Here is a 22,261-nt window from a genome sequence, read left to right on the forward strand (position 1 = left end):
TCGATACAGATTCTGTTATATTAATTTTGATGCTGCATTATCTCTTGATAAGTCCAAGTTCTTGACCGTTTAGCGAAAGAATCGTTGCAAAACATCGTTCGCAGATGACGTCAAGCTATGTTTGTTTCAATTTCATCGCATTACTCCAGATTCTATCCGGCGATTATCAAGAGGAGTCTTGTACAGGCGTACAGAGAGAAGCGTCACGAATATTCTTACCACGTGCTGGCAAAAGGAATGCGGCGGTCAGGTCCTCATACAAAGAGATATATACGTGTATATGCACGTGTATATGTATATATACACTGTCGGTAAATTCATGCGCCGCTAGTCGACAGTGAAAACGTAAATATGGCCGCGGAAAGTAGCGACGGTTTGCCAATATCCCCGTCCGAGAAATCGCTCACCGGTAGCCTCGCATCTGATGAAAATGACAAAAGTGTCTCGCGTTCGCCGTCGAGTTATTCTATACGGGAGGACAAATGGCCGGATCTCGTCGTGTCTAGACCCAGAAAGCTGGACGCCTGGTGGTTGCCGAGACGTGAGTACATAGAACGTTAGGTGCTAGGTGCATGCTCCCACGATTCGGCGCGTTCTTCAAAAGTCCCCGCTCGCGGGCTTAGCCTGGCGCCCGCGTAATAAACGCGCGTAAACATACCGTGCGCGCACGTGTGTTTCTTTATTGAGGTCTGTTCTGTGCTAATTAGAGTCTGCAAATCATTGCGTAATTAAGTACATTTGAATATCTACATAATTATTATAATTGGATGTTTGTCATTCAAATTATAAACTGAATTGATCTTATTACAATGATAGTGGCAGAAAAGATTTCTCCTTCCTCGTGTATTATAAAATTGTACAATACATATGTTAGATGGAAAACATATAATATATGATACTATGCATTTATATATATATATTATTATTTGACAGATCTATAGAAGATTTTAATAGATTTAAAAAGTGAAGTTTTAATAATTTAGAGAAAACAAGAATTTCGAAATTTCTATGAGTATTTTGACTAGATTATTTGGATTTTATATAAGCAATAACAAGATCTATGATTATATTTATTTTAATTATATAAAAAATAGCAGAGCTATTTATAACATTCATAAACTATTAAATAAATAATGGTTATATAAGAAAAAAAAACTTATACGTATTATATTTATAATTTCATTCTTTAACACAAATATCTTTATTAATCTCATAAAATTTGTTTGTAACATTTTTTTAACATTAATAATTATAACAATAGTAACTTTTGCATATATCAATCTGCTCGCGTGCTGACTGATTCTGCAATTGTATCTCGAATGATAAACGTATTGTTACGAGAACAGTGATATACATATATCTATATCACATTGACAATTTTTGATATTGCGCAGTTGTTTGCTACATGATTATAACAAATCTAAATGAGAAAATAATTGAAATGTGACAAGCTGACAATAACACATTACTAAATTGTGTACAGTGATATTTTTAATGCTAGTTTTCCTGTAATTATGTGCGTGATTATTTGTGACATGGAAAGATATGAAATATTAAATTGTTTATAATGCTAAATTCTCAATAAAAATATAGGAACGACATATAGCTTTGCTTTTGTTCCAGGTTTGATTCAATGTGATAATGTAATTAATAAAAAAATAAAATTTAATTAAGAGAATGTTAAGATGCACATTTTACAGTGTTATTTATTTACACGATTGTATACAATTATATTAAAATATTTAAGACTTCTTTGTAATAATGAAATAAAATCGTGAAATATTGCTTGAAATATTTATTCTTTTACTATTTATTCTTTTACTATATTCACTTTTTTGCTTATAAAAATTCTTATGTATTGAATAAATCTAATTGCTAGCGTGTTTACGTTATTAATGTAATCCAAAGTCGCTGTCATATCGATAGAGTAATTCAGAAAGCTGGTGGCAGCACCATACAATACTGCGCAGTGGTATTCGTATTGATTATTGTAGGTGGAGACAAAGTCAGCGGGAAAATCAATATTATATGTCACTGGTGTTCTCGTTATTTCCGACGTGAAATTTTCCTCGCTCGACTCTAGTACGATTTTCACGTCATTTTTAACAGTACACAAATTCCTGATTATCTCTTATTTTGTGAGTAAATAATCGTGGAACTACAATGTAGTTTCATTAGTGTGAATCCATCGTTTCTACATCGGTTCTGCATCTTCAGCTGAGATTTTATTTGCTGTTTCTTCGATATCTACAGCGCAATCAATGAGAGAGAATCTGTCCTTATCAAGACAAATACATTTATCACTAATAATATTAAGAAAGGATGACTAAAGGATAACACTTGAAAAAATGACAAAAGAAGAGCAACAGTGGACGCAGATTTCTATCTTTCGTTGTTAAAAACGTAGAGCTTGATTGCAATATATCAACACTTATTGGTGACTCATTCATTGCGACATATTTTTTCATCAGCTGTTTGATGTAACGAGAAAAAAAGAAAATATATTATATAATATTGTGAACGAGTCTTGAATATTACACATAAACTAACTGAATATACAAGAGTATATATAAAAGAGATATATCAACAAATAAAAAATAAATCAACGCTCATTGTTCATTAATTATTGATGACTCGTAATTTTAATAACGTGAAAATCTATCTCTTCTGATAAATAGATTGTTTCCAAGCCAATCTACAGTCGAAAATTATCACTAAAAGAAAAAAAAGTTTATGCAAACCAAGAGCCTTCTTCCGTGCAAGTGAAACAATTATAGAAAGATATCGTGAACTCCAGAATTGAAATAGTGACAGTAGAGGAATCGTCTTCTATGCGGCAGGAATCCCTGACCAGTTTGAAATTGAGGCCACCGGGCGATCACGGTGGTGTACATCACGGCGGAGTCATGTTAGAGGAAGATATGGCTGGTGCTCAGGACACGATATATCTGTGCAATTTTCGAGTGTCGGTAGACGGCGAATGGCTCTGTCTGAAGGAGCTTCAGGATGTCGAGTTCTCGCTACAAGACTCGATGCAGCGGTCACCATCACCACCGCTTGCTCTTAGTGGTATTAATTATCATCATGATCATGATCATCATCATCATCATCAGCAACAGCTTCCCGAACAACGAGAGCTTTGCGATATTATACCACCAAGTCCACCGCCATTGCAGCACGTCTCCAGCTTGTGTCTGTACTCGATGTTGTTGCACTCATCGATTTTAATTGGATATCTTAAAAAAAAAAAAAAAAAAAAAAATATATATATATATATATATATATATATATGTATATTGATATTCAATTTATTTTTTTTTCTTTTTGTTTAGCAAAATGTAATTCATTGTTGAGATATTATACCGCGTACGAAATAAGTATTGCTTTTCCTGCTCACAACGAAGAAAAAAAATATTTCTATTTCTGTCTCACGCTTTCGTGTCATCGCTTTAAGCAGAATGCATTTTTCCAGCAGCGAAATTGTTATAAACTTGGCTTACGATTCCACATGTTACTATCTTTATTTAATTTTTATTTATTCTCGAAAAATACAAAAAAGATTAGTACATATTGCTATGCAATCATTCTAACATTATTTCAATAATATTACAGTTAATTAAAAGTATATTTATGATACTTACTATTGAATTTGAAGCCATTTTTCTAAATATTGACGTGGGAAATCAATTGAAATTATTACAAGTTAGAGCAGACACGTATTGTTTTTGCAGCACGGGATCCGGTGATCATCGAGAGGAGTAATCTCGTTAACATTTCAAAACTAATTGTTAAGGAACTGATCGAAACATCCTTGAAATATGGTCGTATGCTCGATTCTGATCACATGCCATTGCAACATTTTTTCATCGTTCTTGAACATGTGCTTAGGCATGGTTTACGGCCAAAGAAGGTAAAGCTTGCCATCGTGCGGACAACAGAATAAATTTTTCATATTGGTACTAATAGTCTCCGATTTCAGGGTCTTCTCGGACCCAAGAAGGAGCTGTGGGATATTCTCCAGCTCGTAGAGAAATATTGTCCCGAAGCACAAGATATTACATCCAGCATTCGTGATTTACCCACTGTTAGGTACTACATATTTCTACTTTAAAAATGTGATCTATATACATATTTATTTGATTGAATTTATCCATATATTATTCATATATTATAAATATATGATTAATTAATAATATATTTTTGATATTTGTATAATTGTAGTGACAAAGCAAAATACGTACAATGTTCTCATTTTCTTATTAAAAAAATAATGTTATCAAATAATAATCTTTTAGATCTTTTTTTAAGTCAAGTTTAAAAAAAAATTATTATTATTATTTTGACTATTTTTTTATCCTCGGCATTTAAATAAAATGTTTTATTTTTAAATTAACTAGAATTAATTTAAAATTACATCGGTAATTATTTTATTAAATATAGAATTTAATTATTAAATTAAAGTTTGTATTTTATCAATATTTTAGAAATCAGCAACCCTCGAGCATTAATCTTGAGATAGTACTTTGAAATCATTATTTTCAGAACGGCTATGGGTAGGGCGCGTGCTTGGCTGCGTATGGCATTAATGCAAAAGAAATTAGCAGATTATCTCAAAGTTCTGATAGATCACAAAGATGATATTTTATCTGAATATTTCGAACCAGATGCTCTGATGATGAGCGAGGAGGCAATCGTAGTGATGGGCCTGTTAGTTGGATTAAATGTGATCGATTGCAACTTTTGCGTAAAGGTCAGTCTGAATTAATGTCACGTTTTTTACATGCGTGTCTGAAATAGTATGTTTGTCCGGAATGATAAAATGCTAAGTCAAAATCGATCGTAACTATTGTGACAGGAAGAAGATCTGGATTGTCAGCAAGGCGTAATCGACTTTTCATTATATTTACGTAATAGTAATCATATACCTGGTGAATCTCCAGACGATGAACTCGAAAATGATAATATGACTACGGTACTTGATCAAAAGAATTATATCGAAGAGCTCAATCGACATCTAAAGTAAATACTTAATTTTCTGCAAATATTGAGCAAAAAGTTGCGCATATGTCTAAGTGTTATTTGCTCAAAATTGATTTTTCTGTCGATTTTAGCGCAACAGTAACGAATCTTCAAGCTAAAGTAGAATCTCTAACGACAACGAATGCTCTTATGAAAGAAGATCTCGCTATTGCTAAGAACAACATTTTATCAATTCAAGAAGAAAATAGACAATTAAAAAAGGAACTTGGTATAGAGGTTAAAGATGCAAACGAGGTATATATTAAACTTACGCGTTTTATGTATAGATTAGTTTGCTATTAAAATATTGATTTAATTTTAGAATGGAAAGGTACCTCTTAAAATAACGGAGACCACTGCGGAAATGGAAGAACTTAGAAGCAGATTAGAATCTGAAAAAAAATCTCGGCAAGATTTAGAGAAAGAATTGGAATTACAGGTTGATAAGAATCTACATCTTCTTTTTTACACTGATAACTGTCAATAAATTTTTAATAGAAGATTTTTATAAAAGATAATTTATAAAAGAAGATTTATAAAAAATATATTCAGTAAAGAAAAATAAAAGTATAAGATTTGATTAGATTTTTGTCTTTCTTTCATACAGATTAGCATGAAATCCGAAATGGAAGTAGCTATGAAGTTATTAGAAAAGGATATACATGAGAAGCAAGATACTATAATATCTTTAAGACGACAATTGGAGGATATAAAACTCATCAATTTGGAAATGTACAAAAAGCTGCAGGTGGTAATTTGCAACTATTCCTGAATAGTTTTCTAATTCCTGTGATATAGTATACTTATATTTATTATTTTAATTACTTTATTAAATCGAAACAATTACAATTTACGACTATACATTATTTCATATAATTATTTAATATATATATATATATATATATATATATTTCATTCATATATATGTATATATATTTCATTCATATATATATTTAATATATAATTATTAATAATTTCATTCATATATATATATATATATATGAATGAAATTATTAATAATTATATATTAAAATAATTATTATATATTTAATATATAATAATTATTTAATATATATATATATATATATATATTTCATTCATATATATATATATATATATATATATATGTATATGAATGAAAAGATACTAGACTAATATTTATAATATATATTAATCATTTCTTTTTCAATAAATTTATCTCTTCTTATTTTGTTAAATTGTTCATTTGACATGAAATTATTTTCTTTATACGATATATAAATAGATAATATAGACGAGTCTACTATATCACGGTTTTAATATAATATATCTATTTATATAATTATACTGCCTATAAAATTCTTAATCACTTTTTTTAAACAGCTAATTTCATAATTATAGCATAGAATCTCTTTCATGCCTTTCCGTGTTTTATCAATATTTTCATCAATAATTAATTAATATTTCAGCTACATGTCTGTTAGCGAATAAATTAAATTGCATCTTATATGCAAAATAAGTTATCACTGCATTAAATTTGCGTATTTGGATGTTTTTTTCCTATGTGTTGGGAATGATGGGAATTTTTATTTCGCCGGAATCTTTTCTAAGCGAAAGAATTTTACCAAGCATGTAAATTCCGTTTCTGGACATGTTTCCCTTGTAGGAGTGTGAACATGAGCTAACACAAAAAGGCGAGATGGTGAGCCGTCTTCACGCGAAGACCAATCAGATTGGCAAGATTCTTAACAACCTCGAGAAATATAATCATTTGATGAAGGATGGTGAAGGTATACGAAGTCCTACCACTCCAGGTGGTATTTCGAAATCTATTCTTAATAAGGCTAGTTCCATTTCTCCGAGAGGGTGCCCATCCGCGGATAATGCGATCGCTCGACCGACAATCGATCATCAACGCTCTTTTGACGAGCAATCATTGAAAGCATCTAATGACAAATTGAAACAGAGTCGTTCTACCTCGGAAATAACCACGAATAATTCAATAATCGAGCAAGTTGTGAAAGAATAAAGAGAGCCTATTCTTATATATTAATTCCATTAGAGGATGAGATCAAATATTGCGGCTATTCGGTGTTGCACATGAGGCGTACATTTTATATACGTACATTTACAGAATTGTGCAAAATTATTTTGTCAAGTTTCCAACTCATGTTTTTAATAGGATATTATTGTATACATTAATATTTATTCAGTGCAATGTTTGAAGATTTATCGACATTATTGTATAGACAAAGCAGGCATAATTATTATGATGTAACGAAATGATTTAGCAGATTACGCTTTTCTAAAATCGAGTGACTGAAGCTCGGTTTAATCCGATATAGACTGTTATGTTCAAGACAATAATTTTTTTGTAAAAGTTTTCACACTATTATAGTATTTCAACTGTATATTTACATATATTTTTACTGAAGCATTAATTGATTACAGTTTATGTGGTAAATAAGCAATCTTGATTACAGCATCTTGAGATGTGAAAAATATAATAATATATAATTAATCATGTATAATTTGCAGCGATGTGAGAAAAAGAGAATAACAATCATGCAACATTCAGTAAATTATTTTTATAATCTTATTATTTTAATAAACTTATTAAAATAATTTTTTATATGAAACAGAAATCAAATATATATATTTTTCCACAAAAAATAAATTTTAATAAATTTAAATAACGTCTATCACAATTCGTAATATTATAGACATAAGATAAACGGATTTATAACTCATATGAAATCTAATGAAACTCGCAAACATTTCGTTACATCATATCTTGTAAAATGTGATAAATTTTATGTATGTGACAAATATGATATTGCAAATTATAAAACAGATAATGTATACATCAACTTTATTTATAAATTCATATTACATGCCTAACTCATGGAAATAATTTTCAAATCAATATGCATTATTCCAGATTTATTTATAGACATTTGGTCAAATATAATCATCTTTTTCGCTTGTATTCAATAAATATTTATTTCAGGAGTGCGAAGGCTCACTTAAGCATAAGACAGAACTGATCACAAAGCTGGAAGCTAAAACACTGTCGATGACTGAGACCATCCAAAAAATGGATGAGAAGTATGTTTATTTGTCTTTCATTATTGTTAATTAATTTATAAGTGCGATTGAAATTATATACAGATTAAATTATTCGAGATTAAAAAGTAGAGAATGTCATCAGTATAATAATTACATACATCGAAAAAAGTTTCATGCTTCTTATTATCTTGTATTTCCATACAGAGGCATTAACTTTTTTCGCTAAGTAGCTTATCTAATCAACTTTATTAATATGAAAGTCGCATTGATAAGCTAGTTTTTTATTTAGTTATTGTAAATTTTTAATGAGAAATTTCCAGTAAGCTGAATGTAGCATCATAATTGCAATTAATTGAATTAATATTGCATTATTTAATAGCGTATTAATATTACAACGCGACACGTCTCCTAGAAAATAAATATGTAGGAATAATAAGATAATATTATAAAAAATTTGGCGAAAGTTCAGTTTTGCTCCATTTGCAGAATAATTGGTCCCATTTTTCTTGTAATAATTATTTTTTTATTATAGTATATATATATATATATATATATATATATATACATATATATACATATATAATATATATATATTATAGTAATATATATATATATATATATATATATATATTACTATTTGTTTTATGCATTTATTGTTCTTTCCAGTCATTGCACATTTAATCTATTAAAAAACCAAACAATACATTAAAACTACTTTTGATGTGTGCATATACATTATAAAATATTTCATGTATTGTCATTTTATTTGTATTTTATGAAAACCGTAAACTCTTTTGTTTTGATGAAGTTTTGTGCATAAAAAATGTAATTTTTAATTACATAGTTACACATATTTAGTTTAGCATGGCGAATATGAAAAGGGCTAATACTCATATTTGTTATATGTTTTGAAATTTTTGCTAAATCAGCTGTTATCAAATATTGTGCCGTTATTAGTATTATTTAAGGAAATGTTAGAATTGATATATGTAAGGATTTGGTAATCCTTTTCCATTGAACTTTTCGAATAGTGTTACTATTTTTGAAAAAGGATTACAGATATCTCCATATGTTGCGGAACTATTTTAGCAGGCATTATTTACGTACAAATATAATTGTTATGATAAGATTTTTCTATCAAACTATCGCTATACGATATTCTAATATGATAGCGAAAAACGGTCGTACCAATAATTACACAATGCACGCACGCCGATAATTGGGCTGCTCTAGCTAGAAATTATTTATTTTTTACTTAGATGTTGCGAATACGATCAGATTTAGATAGGATAGATTAGAGAAACGAGCGAAGGATATTAAATAAACTCTTATCGTCACACGGGGATATTGGCAAACCTTCACTAAATGGCTACTTTATATAAATAATTGTATTGGAACATAGTTGTTAATATTATGTCGAAGCATATTTTAAAGTCTTTCGCAATAATCAATAAATTTATACATTATGAGATATAATTATATCAATAAAATAAATCAATGCTATCACGATACGGAAGCTTAATATTATCGAGTATTTATTAGTCATTGAATCTCATGTCAATCATTTCTTTATATTTATAATACAGAACAAAAGTAAGTTTCTTATTATCATTGTGCTCATATTATTTAAGAAAAGAATATAAATCATATTTGTGTTTCTAAATTAAAACATTTGTTTCACTGGCATTTAAGGAACTAATCATTTGTGATCTGCAATCATTCTTGTCGCCGAATTGTGTTCTTTTTCAATTAATTTATTGATTTTATGTTTATATATGACAATGGCGCCTCGAATAAATTAAATTATCACATTATCAACATTTGTAATTGATACATCCTCATATAAGACACTTTTCGAAATAATAGTTATTTTCTTGTCAAAAATAAGAAAAATATTTAGTAGTGATTAATTAAATGTGCCATATCCATGTATTAATGATACAATTAAGTATTCATATAAGCCTCGCGCAGATATCGACATTATACGTATTCTAACACTGCGTGTGCTTGTGTACCGACGCTACGAAAATAAATTCATAATAGAAAAAAATATGCGGTTTGTTTATTTTAAAATCATTGTACATTAGACATAAGATGCCACGATTTGAAAGTGGAGAGAATTTTTATTAACTTGTCTTTTTAATATACGAAATGTCTTATAATTGCCGAATAAAAAATTTCTTTTATTGACTTTTGGATAATAACTATTAATATATAATAATTTTGTAAGGTAAGTTATATATCCATAACATTACCAACAAATTAAAAAATAAATAGATAAATATAAATGACTTTATCGTTTTGTTAAATATATTTATTTATTAAAAGAATATGAAAATAAATATATCTATCTCTTATTTTTTCATACTTCGAATAATGTTATATGTTACTTATAATTCTATAAGTAATATTAGTCCCAAGCGCGTAAATATTTTTGGATTGGCACTCTTGCAATAATATTTTCATAATATTTCATCATTTTCACAATACGAAAGCATGTTAATATTTTTTGTGTTTGAATTCATATTTTATATAAAAGGATGAAGCCATTTTATGTATATGATAATTATTAATTTGTAAATTTTTATATTATTTTTACATTATGATCGCAATACAGTTCCTTAAATGCGATAAATACCTTTTTCCTGATAAGTATATTTTTATTTACTTACGACGGTATTTATTTACGACGTAGCATTGATCAATTTCAAAATAAATGCGCAATGATTTTGAATTAAATATATAATATGGAAATATTATCTTGTGTGTTAATAAATAAATATGAACAGTAAGTCATATAAATTAGAACCAATTCCATAATAAAAATAAAGAATTTATGCGAGATTATCAACATCATTTGATAGTTTAATATTGAATGAACAAAATGATTATTTTAGATGTACATCATGCGTCATTACATTTATTGTCAGATCTATTTGAAATCCTAATATAATTTTAGAGTAAAGTATGCGTTAAAAATTGTTGAATCAATTGAACAAAATGACTTTTGACGATATGGACGAGAATTTTATATCTTCAACGTTTAAGTATCATTGATTTGACTTAATCAGGTGCAAGGAGATGGATGGTGTCAAGTCGGGGGCGGAGGAGAGGGTGAGAATCCTGGGCGCTGAGGCTGCTGAACGGGAAGCACGGACGAATGGGGTCGAGAGGGAATTGCGACTGGAGCGCGAATGGAGAACCTCCTTACAGGAAACATCGATCTCTAACACGGAGAAGATCTCTCAATTACATCAGGAGATCGATCAGTTGAAACGGGTGTCCGAGGTACATGCGTGCGATCAGTATTGCCTTTTAAGGATACCTCGGCGAATAAATCTCACAGTTACATTATCGCGTCGTCGTACTTGTAAGTTCAGAGAAAGGGGAGCTTTGTAGAGACGCGCGACGATTCGATCTTTCTATTTAAATCCTATTCCGAAACCTGCCAGCATGGATTATAAGCCTGCATCTAATTCAATCGTCGAAACGTTATCGTGATTTATTCGTTTCTCAATTATAGAACTGACAGTAAGAACCGCGATGGTGCATTGCTGTCCTGAAATAGATTAATGAAATTTATTTTATTGATTTACAGAAGGTTTTTTTTATTTTTGCATTCCTAAAATGTATCATATTCACTATTTAGCTTTATTGGACAAAAATAATTTAATCATAATTAAATTCTGATTTTGAGGTACAAAATCCATCGAAAGCATTCAAATATAATGACACGTTTAATGTATGAAGTATAAAAATATATCACGTTCGACAGCTTAAAAGATGAAATCAGAGAACTAACAAAGCTATTATAAAATAAAATGCAAGTTATTTAGATGTTTGAGGGATGAAAAAACATGTAAAAAAATGAATGAAAAAAGTGTGAAAAATAATTTATAAAATCGATATAAAGAAAAAACATATACACCAGCCTTATAAATAGTTAAATCAGAATTTAGATTATATATGTGAAAGCGTTCTTCGTGTATATATATATATATATTAAATATCAATTTTAATTAATATCAAATCAATAGAAATTATTAGGTAATAATATAATTTTGCGAGTTACATTTACACGTCGCAAAATTTCGTAACCAAGTATTGATCTGCCTTTAATCGCGATAACGAACGGACGAGTAAATACATGCGCCGGATAATCGCAACTAGGTATCCCGTTGTTCCAGAGATACTTGACGCTACAAGAGGAGTATTACGCGTTGAAGGAGGTGTGCAGCGAGCAGGAACGAACTCTGGAGGAACTTGGGGGACAATTGAGCGCGGCCAAATTAGCGGCGGTCGAACTGCGCGAGGCCGCTGACAACGCTCAACAGCAGCAGCAGTCGGCTTTGCAAGAGGGCTCGGTAACATGGGCGAACGATCGGCTGGTCACCCAATGCAAGGGGTGCAGCCGTGAGTTCAACATGACTCGTCGCAAGGTAATCAAACTTTTTAATTGCTCCCACGCCTTCGTAACTCATCCCTCTCTCTCTCTCTTTCTTCTTCCTCTCTAGTTTCCATCGCAATCCCGGTTTCTTCGGCTCCTTCGCGAACCTTAACCACCCTCTTGTGCCTCTCTTCCTGCCTTACTCTTTCCTGCCCACCCTATCTATCCGAGGAACTGGATTCGCGCGGAGAGCTCGGCTGAAAGCGCGGCGTACCGTACGTAATTGTTCAATTATCCCCGCCGTTCTGGAAATTACTGCTTTCCCCGACGCGGATTTCCCGACCGTATCGGAGCCCACGGGGGAGACAAGACGAATCGCGCATTAAATGACCACGGTCGATCGGCCCGTGACGGGGCAGACCCCGTCGGCATCTCAGGGATACACCTACCCTCGGCGAAGAATCTTGATGGTGCGCGACCTGCGCGCTCGTCAGGTCGTCAGGATCTCGAGATCGGAATCGCTCCTCGCGCGCAACAACTTTGATGCACGACAGTCGTATTATTAGAGATAGCGGGCTATCGCGCGTTGCTCGGGCTAGCAATTACACTTAAAGGCTTTCGTTTACCTAACTTCCCCCTTTATTAAATCGCGATAGGCCGTAATGAGGGCCGGAATTTGCAGATAGATAAGAGTCGGTTGAGGGATTAGCAGCTTAAACAAGTTCTCGAGCGTGTTAAGCACTGCGCCGCGCGTCCGTAACGCTTTTTAATTCGCTCATTAGCGAGACGTGTCGCGTTACACGGCAAAGGCGGCGATTCCCCACGGATCCTCCACCAAGCTCGGAAAAAGCTCGCGATCCGCTTTCACACATTTTTCGAACGCGAATCACGCGCCGGCACGATATAAGCGCTTAAAGTATTCGCAAAGATCTGATCGTTCCGTTCGTTGCGGTTGCGTGCATCGATAAGGGAAGCGCGGCGCGCCAACGGCGAGCGTATTCGTGCATTCGTCATACGGATAAATTCCGTGGTGGAATTTATGTGCTCGTCAGGACTTTATCGAAATTTTGCGGACATGCGCGATAAATACGGTTCACCGGAGCTTGTCGACGTTGCGCTAATCGTTGATTAGCGGGTTGATTCTCCGCGGCCGTAAAGCTCCGAAATAATCGAATCGTCGCATGCAATTTGACGTTTCTGTCAACGGCGCGACTATTAATCTTGCGTGTGTCTATGACTTTGTCAGCTATGCTGGCTGTCGCTATGAAAAAAAATCTTCGTTTAGCCTTAATCGTTCGGTGGGACATTGCATTTGTCAAATAATGCGGTTTTTGCTATCTTTTACGGGACATCCTTTTACACTTATTACATCCGACATACATTCATGATTACGCGTTATATATGCATCGTTCGCATGCATATTCAGTCGACGATGTGATAGAGACGTCTGCTCGTCCCATAAAATACATTAGACTCCATTCTCTCTTTGCTTTATGTAGCCGACGGTTCGAAGAATACATAGCGCGCGCACGTTGGGACGAAGAGGGTTGAAAGGAAGGCGCAGGAAAGGGTGGTAAGTTATTGCATAATAACAAGGCAGTGCTCGGGTATCCTTGTTACTCATTTTTCGCCCCGTAGGTGTATTACCATACTGTTTAATATAGAATAGGCCACCCGTGGCACGACCAGATGTGTGAGTGGAATCGTGCCAGTGGGCAAGCAACCCCGTTGGCAAACGCGCAACGAAGAAGGCTCGCATTGTATAAGAGAAGGCCTTCAGATGCGGGCATATTTGTTAAAAAAATGCCGGCCGGCCGCAAACCTTCGTAGTAGCAATATGCAAAAGCAGGCAAAACAATAATTTCCCTTCCATAACCGCCCGGCTCGATTGATCACGTTGCGAGACGCTAAATTCATGCCGGGTTTTCTAAATATACACGCTATACTAACAATCGCTTTATACGTGCGCTTGACACAGTTAGCAAGGATTGTGGATATTTTGAATCCGCGATGATGTTAACGAGCGGCGTAAAACTTTTCTTGTACCTATATTTTATGCATCGCTGAGCGCTTTGATTCGTTCCCAGTAACAGCAAATTGCAACAGCCAAGTTACATTCTGCATCTGATAACTGCATGTAAAAATTTTCCAATAGATGGAATTAGTTCGAATCAGTAGTTTAATCCGTAAAACACGGATGGCAATTTGTATCTACAATCAAGGTAATATGATATATTCCGAGTCAAAAATTATTAAGGTTTTTCCTCGTGAAGCAAATTTTCTTCCCCACTTGCTTGCCGTATATCCTATAGAAACAAAAAATACTTATTAGAAAATATCATGGGATTATATTACGTAAGATAGCAACGACGCATTTGCGATATTGGATTGTCATAAGCAATATCGAGTCGTGCGCAGATGCTGATAAGTGAATACCGTTCATCGTCGCCGTCACGTGCATAGATGTGGCAATAAAATGGTATCGAATGCAGTAAAAATATTCCCAAAAATATTTCGTGTTGCGTAAATTTGAAGGAAATTAACGAACATATTTTAAATATTTAAAAAATCTGAATATTTTGAAAATACATTATTTTCTTTGGGTGCTAAAAATATTATTCTTTTTATTTTATTCTAAAATAAATTATAGCATATTTATGATAATACTATCATTTATGATGATGCTATCATTTTAAACCTTAACGTAGTACTTTTATTTTCAAAATATTTGGATAAGAAAATTTGCTTGAAATATGTTAACAATCAAATACATTACATTAGAATGATTATGCTCGAAACTAATGAATAACTATAATCGCAAGATGAAAAATAAGATTTTAGTTCGCTTTTTCATCTGCGAAAATAAATAAGAGCGCGCAATAGCATTTGCGTTCTTCTTAACTCTAGAAACGAAAACTCATTTCCCTGCTCATGCGATTGCATAAAAGTGAGTTTGCTTGTCTGCCCGATGTTATGCGCTACAAAGGCAAAGACCGCGAGATCGTCTCCTCGATGGTTTACCAGACTTTCGCGTCCGCACCAAAGTGAGTCATCTTCCATGGAATAATTTATAGATCGCTATGGCTGATCATTCGCCCGACAGTATCTCTCGGATCTGATCTTAGACTGATTTATTCGTCTTGGAAAGTATCTATAAGTAGGTATCTATCACGGTTAAGATAAGGCGTGTGCTTGAGACACACCGGTACGTAGTTGCAGGCACCAATCTACTACGTCCCGGTCGTAAGTCATGCTGATGGGACGGTTCAATAATTAACTTCGCGAAGGAAATCGGTTATCGGGACGATATTATTCGGGCTCTTACTTTCCGGTAATAACCGGGCAACCGCTCCTTCGCACGCCCACATCGTCTCACGCTAAGAAGGGAACGACGATTCGGCCGTCTCACACTTAAGGGATTCAATTTAGATGTAAAATTTAGAATCGTAGTCGCGCACTTCGGTTCCGCCGTTATTTCTCTTTTGGCTTTTAGTACGAATACCACATTATTATAATGGACGGGCGGTAATGGCTCGAAAATGAAGACCACCCGGTAATGGGGAAACGGGGCGCAGACGGGGGGCGCAAAATAAACACAAAGATAGAACACGCCGCGTTTTGCCTCCCATCGCGACTTGGAAATCTATCTGAATTGTACGCGCGATGAATCGATGATAAATTCTCTACGCTTATTTTAGATGAGAGTTGCGTTTTCGAAACATTGAGAGAGAATTGAATGATACAAAATTAGTACTGACAAAACAGAACACACACTGTATTTGTTTGCAACTAGTATCTCTCTGCATTTCGTTTTTAGTATTCATGACTCAGAGGAAGTGCAATGCTTCTACAAAATTGATACGCAATCTCGTCATTATCCTCGTTGTTTCTCATCTGCTGAAGTCACTTTCCAGTTTGCTAGTCAGTCCTGTTTCGTGTCCGTCTATGCTTCAACAATCTAACGACCTTCACATGGAAATGACCTATGCAAGAAATATCGCAAAAAAGTATTAAGCGCTCTCTTACCTGAAGTTGACGCGCGGACAATAGTATTCCTGGCGTTAAGTGCAAAAAGTTCCGGCCGTTGTCCGCGTGCCAGCTTCAGGTACGGGCATGCACTTTTTTTTTACCTACAATGAACACACGTAATCCGTAACTGCGAACTACGTTACAAAGCTTTTTACTTTTCAGCATATAGAACTGAGACAAACTCATCGCTTCATGTGTCGCGAAGTTATTATTGGTTTGGACATTTCGGTTAAAATCCTAAAATGTAGTTCTATTTAAAATTATTTGAAATGTATTACGTGACATTTCCAAGCAATGAGTTTAACTTTAACAGTTTTTGTTTCTTAATAAAATTTCCAATAAGTTACACTAAATATCATTTGCATTGTCTTATAACTGGATTTTAAAACAAAATTAGATATATAATGTACTAATCAATTTACTTTTCAAACACTTTAAGTATGAATTTATACATATTTTGAGAGAATATATGTGTATGTGTAATATGTCCTATTTCTTTATTTCATTTGCTATTTCACTTTATGAAATAAATTGGAAATTCAATAATTATTGCTGTGCTTTTTTAAGTAAGATCTAAAATAAAAACAGCATTAGCTTATATATTGTCTTATACTATATAAGCCAATCTTAGTTATTTATATTATAGTTATTTATATTATTGTTACTTATAGTTATTTATATATTTATATATTTATTTATATATTTATAATTTAATTTTTTTATTTAATTAAAATAATGAAGAAAAGTATATAAAGGAAATAATTTATATCATTTATATAAATTTATATAAATATATATAAATATAATTATGTAAATATATATAAATATATATAAATTTATATAATTTAGATAAAGAATATAGAAAAATAATTTATATAATTTAAAGAATATATAAAAAATATTTTATAAACATGAATATTTTCTACATATATAATTTTATATTTTTATTTCTCTTATATCTTAATATATTTTTAATATTCTTAAATAAAAGAAGTAATTTTTTTGCTATTCTATTGTCAATTTTATATTTTTAATTTTATATAGCGATAATCAATACTATTTTTTTACATTTTAAATGCTATAAAAATGCATTTGGTCTAAATCATATTGAAACTACAGTAAAAAAATATTAAAGTATATAAAACTATATTATATATGCCTATATGATATTTAATATTACTAAATGTGTCAAAATATATATATATATATATATATATATATATATATATGTCTTATTATATGTTTCGTATAAACGAATACGTTAAGATATTAATTATATAAACTAATGATTATTATTAGAATATTATTTTTATAAGTTGTATAAAAATAATATATAAACATACTATATTTGTAGTATATATCAGATTTTTTATAACAAAATACATAATTAATAATTATTTTCTCATTGATAAAGACAAATTTAATAATTAAAACAATATAATAATAGATGTTTACGTATATTATTTCTGTTACAGCACCATTGTCGCAATTGTGGGAATATTTTCTGTAATGCATGCAGTGACAATACTACAGTCTTGCCGAACTCAGCGAAACCAGTGCGCGTTTGTGACGAATGTTACGTACTTCTCGTTAGCCGTGATTCGGTGATGCGTTAATACTCTACGTACTATTGTTCTTTCTCGTAAGCAAGTTGTATACCAGAGATTTCAGTCCAATGCGCAGTCTCGAAAAAAAATTCAAACAAAAAATAGAATGAGGAAAGATAACAAAATCTGTCCGAAAATGTAGTCCGCAAATGTTTGTACATGTTTTTTTTTACGGTACGTTATGCGTAACCATTTAAATTGGACGTACGTGATGATGGACATACCAATTTGCCGTGAGCAATATTTTGTTTCATGTTAAACTATTTTATTTTTTTTATAAAAACACTCGTGATATTTTAAAATTTATACGATTGGGGTTAAAAAAGCATTTAATTTATTAAATTTTATTACTGCAACATAATATCTAATAATATGTTTTTATAAATGACTGATAAATATATACATATATGTATATGCAGTCGCTAGAATTTATTTTTTTCAATGCTTTCAAATATTTTATTTTGTTACAGAATAGTTACGATTATTTCTGACTGACAATGTCGTATTTAAAATGGTTAGATTGTAAATGTTTATGAGAATTTAATGTTGCACCTTGCTTCTAGTACCGTTTCGATAGTAGTTGCATATGATATGCTCAGCTTGAGCAAGATAAGATACAGCGATGTGATCATAACTCAGAATCGATTAGTAAAGTATTTTGAAACTGCAGCTTTGCTTGCGCTGCAGTGTCCAAACGCGTGCCTGTACAACGATATTTTTAAGATGTTCTATACCGTCTGAAAGAGATATTATACATATAATACATACATATATATATATATATATATATATATATATATATATATCTATATACATATAAATAAATGAAATGGTTTTTTAAATTGTATATGTTTTACTATTTATTCTATTTCTTTAATTTTATACGAGTGCTAAAATTAAACAGGAACATATTTATTAGAATATTTCAAAAAAGAGATGCACATATATATTATTTTGTTATCTTTTATAAAAAGTGCTTATGCAAATCTACTACTGTGTTATATAGTTTTCTTGAAATGAGAATAAAATTATACCGCGCGCGCAAACAGCTTGTATCTTTAACGATCTTATGAAAGTACATTGTAGATGATTGATCCAATAATTAATTAAAATTATAGTAACTTTCTAATTATAATTTAACAAGTAATTGTAGTAATGTGTGAAATGACTGTAAATTTCTTTTTTAGAAACTATAAAAAAATTTTATTTTTTTAATTAAAAACTTGTATCTTTAGATGTATCGGAACTTATTATCAGATTAATTTGTAACTTTTATATACTGTTAAAAATTCCTTGAACATTTATAATCTTACTTACACATATATAAACGATTTATTGATTAAAGCAATGTAATATTTGAGATTCACTCTTGTACTTAAATTCTATTATAGTGGCATCGATTTTTCAGGGAAAATTAACGAAAAAGAGAAGCGGGAATAGCTTCTTTTCTTGCATGAAAGCGATTTAAAAGAGAGAAAGTGGTGGCCATAATGTGTAATCTACCTGCCGAACGTAAATCCGTTCCTCAGGTGCGCGTACCCGCTCTTTCTAATCTTAACAACGAGAACCACACGCCATCCCGTCTACTTCTCTCTGTCGTTGGAAAAGCAGTAAAACAGTCCACGGCCGCCCTCCATCGCGCACGCCGTTCTTATCCTTTCTAGACGTTAACAATGCCTGCCTACCTACCACCATGATCGCGAGCACCGCGTGAACCTGCCACGTGAAGCCGTCACGTGCGTGTGTCTGTGCGCATGTAACGATCTACAAGGTACAAGGGGGTTAAAGGGGGTGTCGTGTTACATGTATGCTCGCGGTACTCGCGCTGCCTGACTGCGGTAAGTTCTGGCGGGTGGTTGCGAGTCCCGGCGAGACTGCCCCCGTAGGCCAACTTGTCGGATATCTACGACTTTCGAAAGCTCGTTAGCCGCGAGCGTGCACGCTTAAACGGCCGCTAAATTGAAATCGATCCCTGGCCGCCCCGCATCGATCTGGCATGCGGCCTCGACGATTGGCGCGAATATCCGCTTCCATCTGCGCTCGCTCTGTGAACGTGCACCTCGCACGGAGTACCTAGTACAAGTATGCACGCGACAATTGTGTTCGAATGAGTTTGGTTGGCATTCGTTATAATCTGGTTCACCAGAATCATCAGAAGGGAAACGAGCTCAAGCAGAAAATCGAATATTGTAATAATATTTAAATGCGCACACAGACATTTGCTGATTACGAGAATAAAATTTTAGATTAAGTTTAAATGTTAAGTTTAAAATGAAATTACATATTTAGGACGCTTGTGAAATTGATAATCCTTGTATTATTTTCGTTATATAATGTTATACAAAATTTCAGACATAGTTAAATGAAAATAATATTTTATTTACGATATGAATTGGCTAAAAAAATTTTTTCGCAGAATATTTTCATAAACTTTAGATTACTAACTATCCATTTCGAAATGATGAGTCAGTGTAAGTACGATCATGCAAATAAAATAATGCACTGCTATGGGGCTTTAATGATGGTATAGCGTGTCTCACGAGTCGTGGAACGCGGTGCCAAGATCATGAAGGTAAAGTTGCTTTTACAGTAGAATCACTGACACGCGAAGTGGCTTGGTCGCACATTCTTATATTGCATGCCGTCGCAACAATTGATTGGCTCCTCATCTTTCGCGATACGAAGTCAACACGTAGCAACACAGTCGTGACACAGAGCTTATGGATGTTTACATTAGATCTTTGATATGCCGGGCAAATATCCTGAATTATGATGTTATAAGAGAACTGCGTGGTATACGCTAATAATTCTCGCATTTCATATCCATGTGAATAACTTTTTCTCGCGCAAATTATGCTATCGATACTTCTTTAGTTTCAGGCAGTTCTGGCAAATTGATTATTTCAGGTTGTTAAGTATGCGAATAAAATATTTCTTTAGTCTACATTGAAAAATAGAATCAGAAAAGGGAGTTTCACGGTGCATCCATATCTGCAGCAATCGCATGCATGTAATAAGCGAAAACAATTGTACGTAATGGCGCTGAACCGGAGGTGCGATTCCATCAAGTGGCACGCGTGCTGAAAATAGTATCCGCAGCGAGCATGAATTATCACGCGAGCTACTTCCATTGCAATTCTTCAAGGAACAAATCGTTGATAGGGATTGCACTATTTCACTTTGTGCTGCAGATGTGTCTTCTCTGATTTCAGTGTTTATTTACTGTATATTTAGCGTCTTTATGTGTGTATGTGTGTGGATTGATCTTTTTCTCTCCGTTTTCGTGAAAGATAAAATGCTACACTTATACATATATATATATATATATATATATATATATATATATATATTTAAGTATGCAAAGATAGACATGTAGAAACAAAATTTTCCACTATCGAAGGGACTTTTCCGGCCCGAGCATGTATCACAAGCTATTTCGAAAAAAATAGTGACAATAAAACTATATGAAAAAAGCAATATTGTGTACGTATCACGCTAGGGGTGGTAAAGTGGACAATTCGCTGATGCATCGAAGCGTAGAAAGTTACGGAGAGTAGTAAAAACAAATAATTGTTTTCCGTTCATCGATAAACTGCTTTGTTTTATCGATAGTTGCTTTGTATTTATTCTGTGACAGTATTTTAAAAATTTCATAATACATAATTCTTTACATTTACATATATATAAATATCAATCAATCACTCAATCTTATCTCAATCATATCTTTCCTGAATTTATAAATTGCTATTTCAGGATGTATAAATATAACTCTTATTTATTTAGATAAGAAAAAATTTTCCAATGCTATATAAATATTAAAAATAAAATGGATGTATCATAAACAATATCTCATATAGCAATAACAATTTTAATTGTTTACTTGTTAAAATGGACATATTTTTAAATCTCTGCATCAAATATAAAAATTTCAAAGATCATATCAACCGAGAAATTATGGTCATTTTATTTAGCAGAAAATTTGAAATTAATATTTTTGTACTTATATAAAAAGCTTTATAAAATTTTGATACACTTCTTTATTCCTTTTCTTCACTTTAGAAATATGTTTTATACAACCTAAATATATGTATATGATAGCAATCTCTATGCATATATTTATTCATTTTATTTATAATACACTCTATAATTATTATTTTTATTTATTGGTTTC

The 22,261-nt window shown here is 32.2% G+C and overlaps 1 protein-coding gene across 4 annotated transcripts; it reads left to right on the forward strand.

Moving 5' to 3' along the window:
- Positions 1–163: 163 nt before the first annotated feature.
- On the forward strand, positions 164–18,400 carry LOC105251051 (protein RUFY3). 4 transcript variants are annotated; one of them, XM_011257556.3, is made up of 12 exons: positions 164–541; positions 3,732–3,910; positions 3,980–4,089; positions 4,543–4,750; positions 4,856–5,019; positions 5,112–5,274; positions 5,342–5,458; positions 5,627–5,767; positions 8,009–8,106; positions 11,139–11,355; positions 12,255–12,506; positions 17,959–18,398. In XM_011257556.3, exons 1-12 carry the CDS (start codon positions 352–354, stop codon positions 18,097–18,099), a joined length of 1,980 nt encoding a protein of 659 aa, XP_011255858.1. In that variant the 5' UTR covers positions 164–351; the 3' UTR covers positions 18,100–18,398. The 4 variants fall into 4 exon arrangements, with proteins under 4 accessions (XP_011255858.1, XP_025269741.1, XP_025269740.1 ...); XM_025413955.1 differs by lacking the exon at positions 164–541 and adding an exon at positions 1,932–3,192 and having other exon boundaries at positions 17,959–18,400; XM_011257555.3 differs by lacking the exon at positions 164–541 and adding an exon at positions 1,944–3,069 and having other exon boundaries at positions 17,959–18,399.
- Positions 18,401–22,261: the final 3,861 nt, after the last annotated feature.

Source organism: Camponotus floridanus, unplaced genomic scaffold, assembly GCF_003227725.1.
Source record: "Camponotus floridanus strain SB8 unplaced genomic scaffold, Cflo_v7.5 scaffold73, whole genome shotgun sequence".
In the NCBI taxonomy this organism is placed as follows: Eukaryota; Metazoa; Arthropoda; class Insecta; order Hymenoptera; family Formicidae; genus Camponotus; species Camponotus floridanus.

Excerpts from the sequence above, each read along its gene's own strand:
- LOC105251051 (XM_025413955.1), top strand. The coding sequence starts at position 2,832 with ATGCGGCAGGAATCCCTGACCAGTTTGAAATTGAGGCCACCGGGCGAT. Across the intron at positions 4,751-4,855 it reads ATTGCAACTTTTGCGTAAAG|GAAGAAGATCTGGATTGTCA; the intron begins GTCAGTCTGAAT and ends CTATTGTGACAG. Across the intron at positions 5,275-5,341 it reads AGGTTAAAGATGCAAACGAG|AATGGAAAGGTACCTCTTAA; the intron begins GTATATATTAAA and ends ATTTAATTTTAG.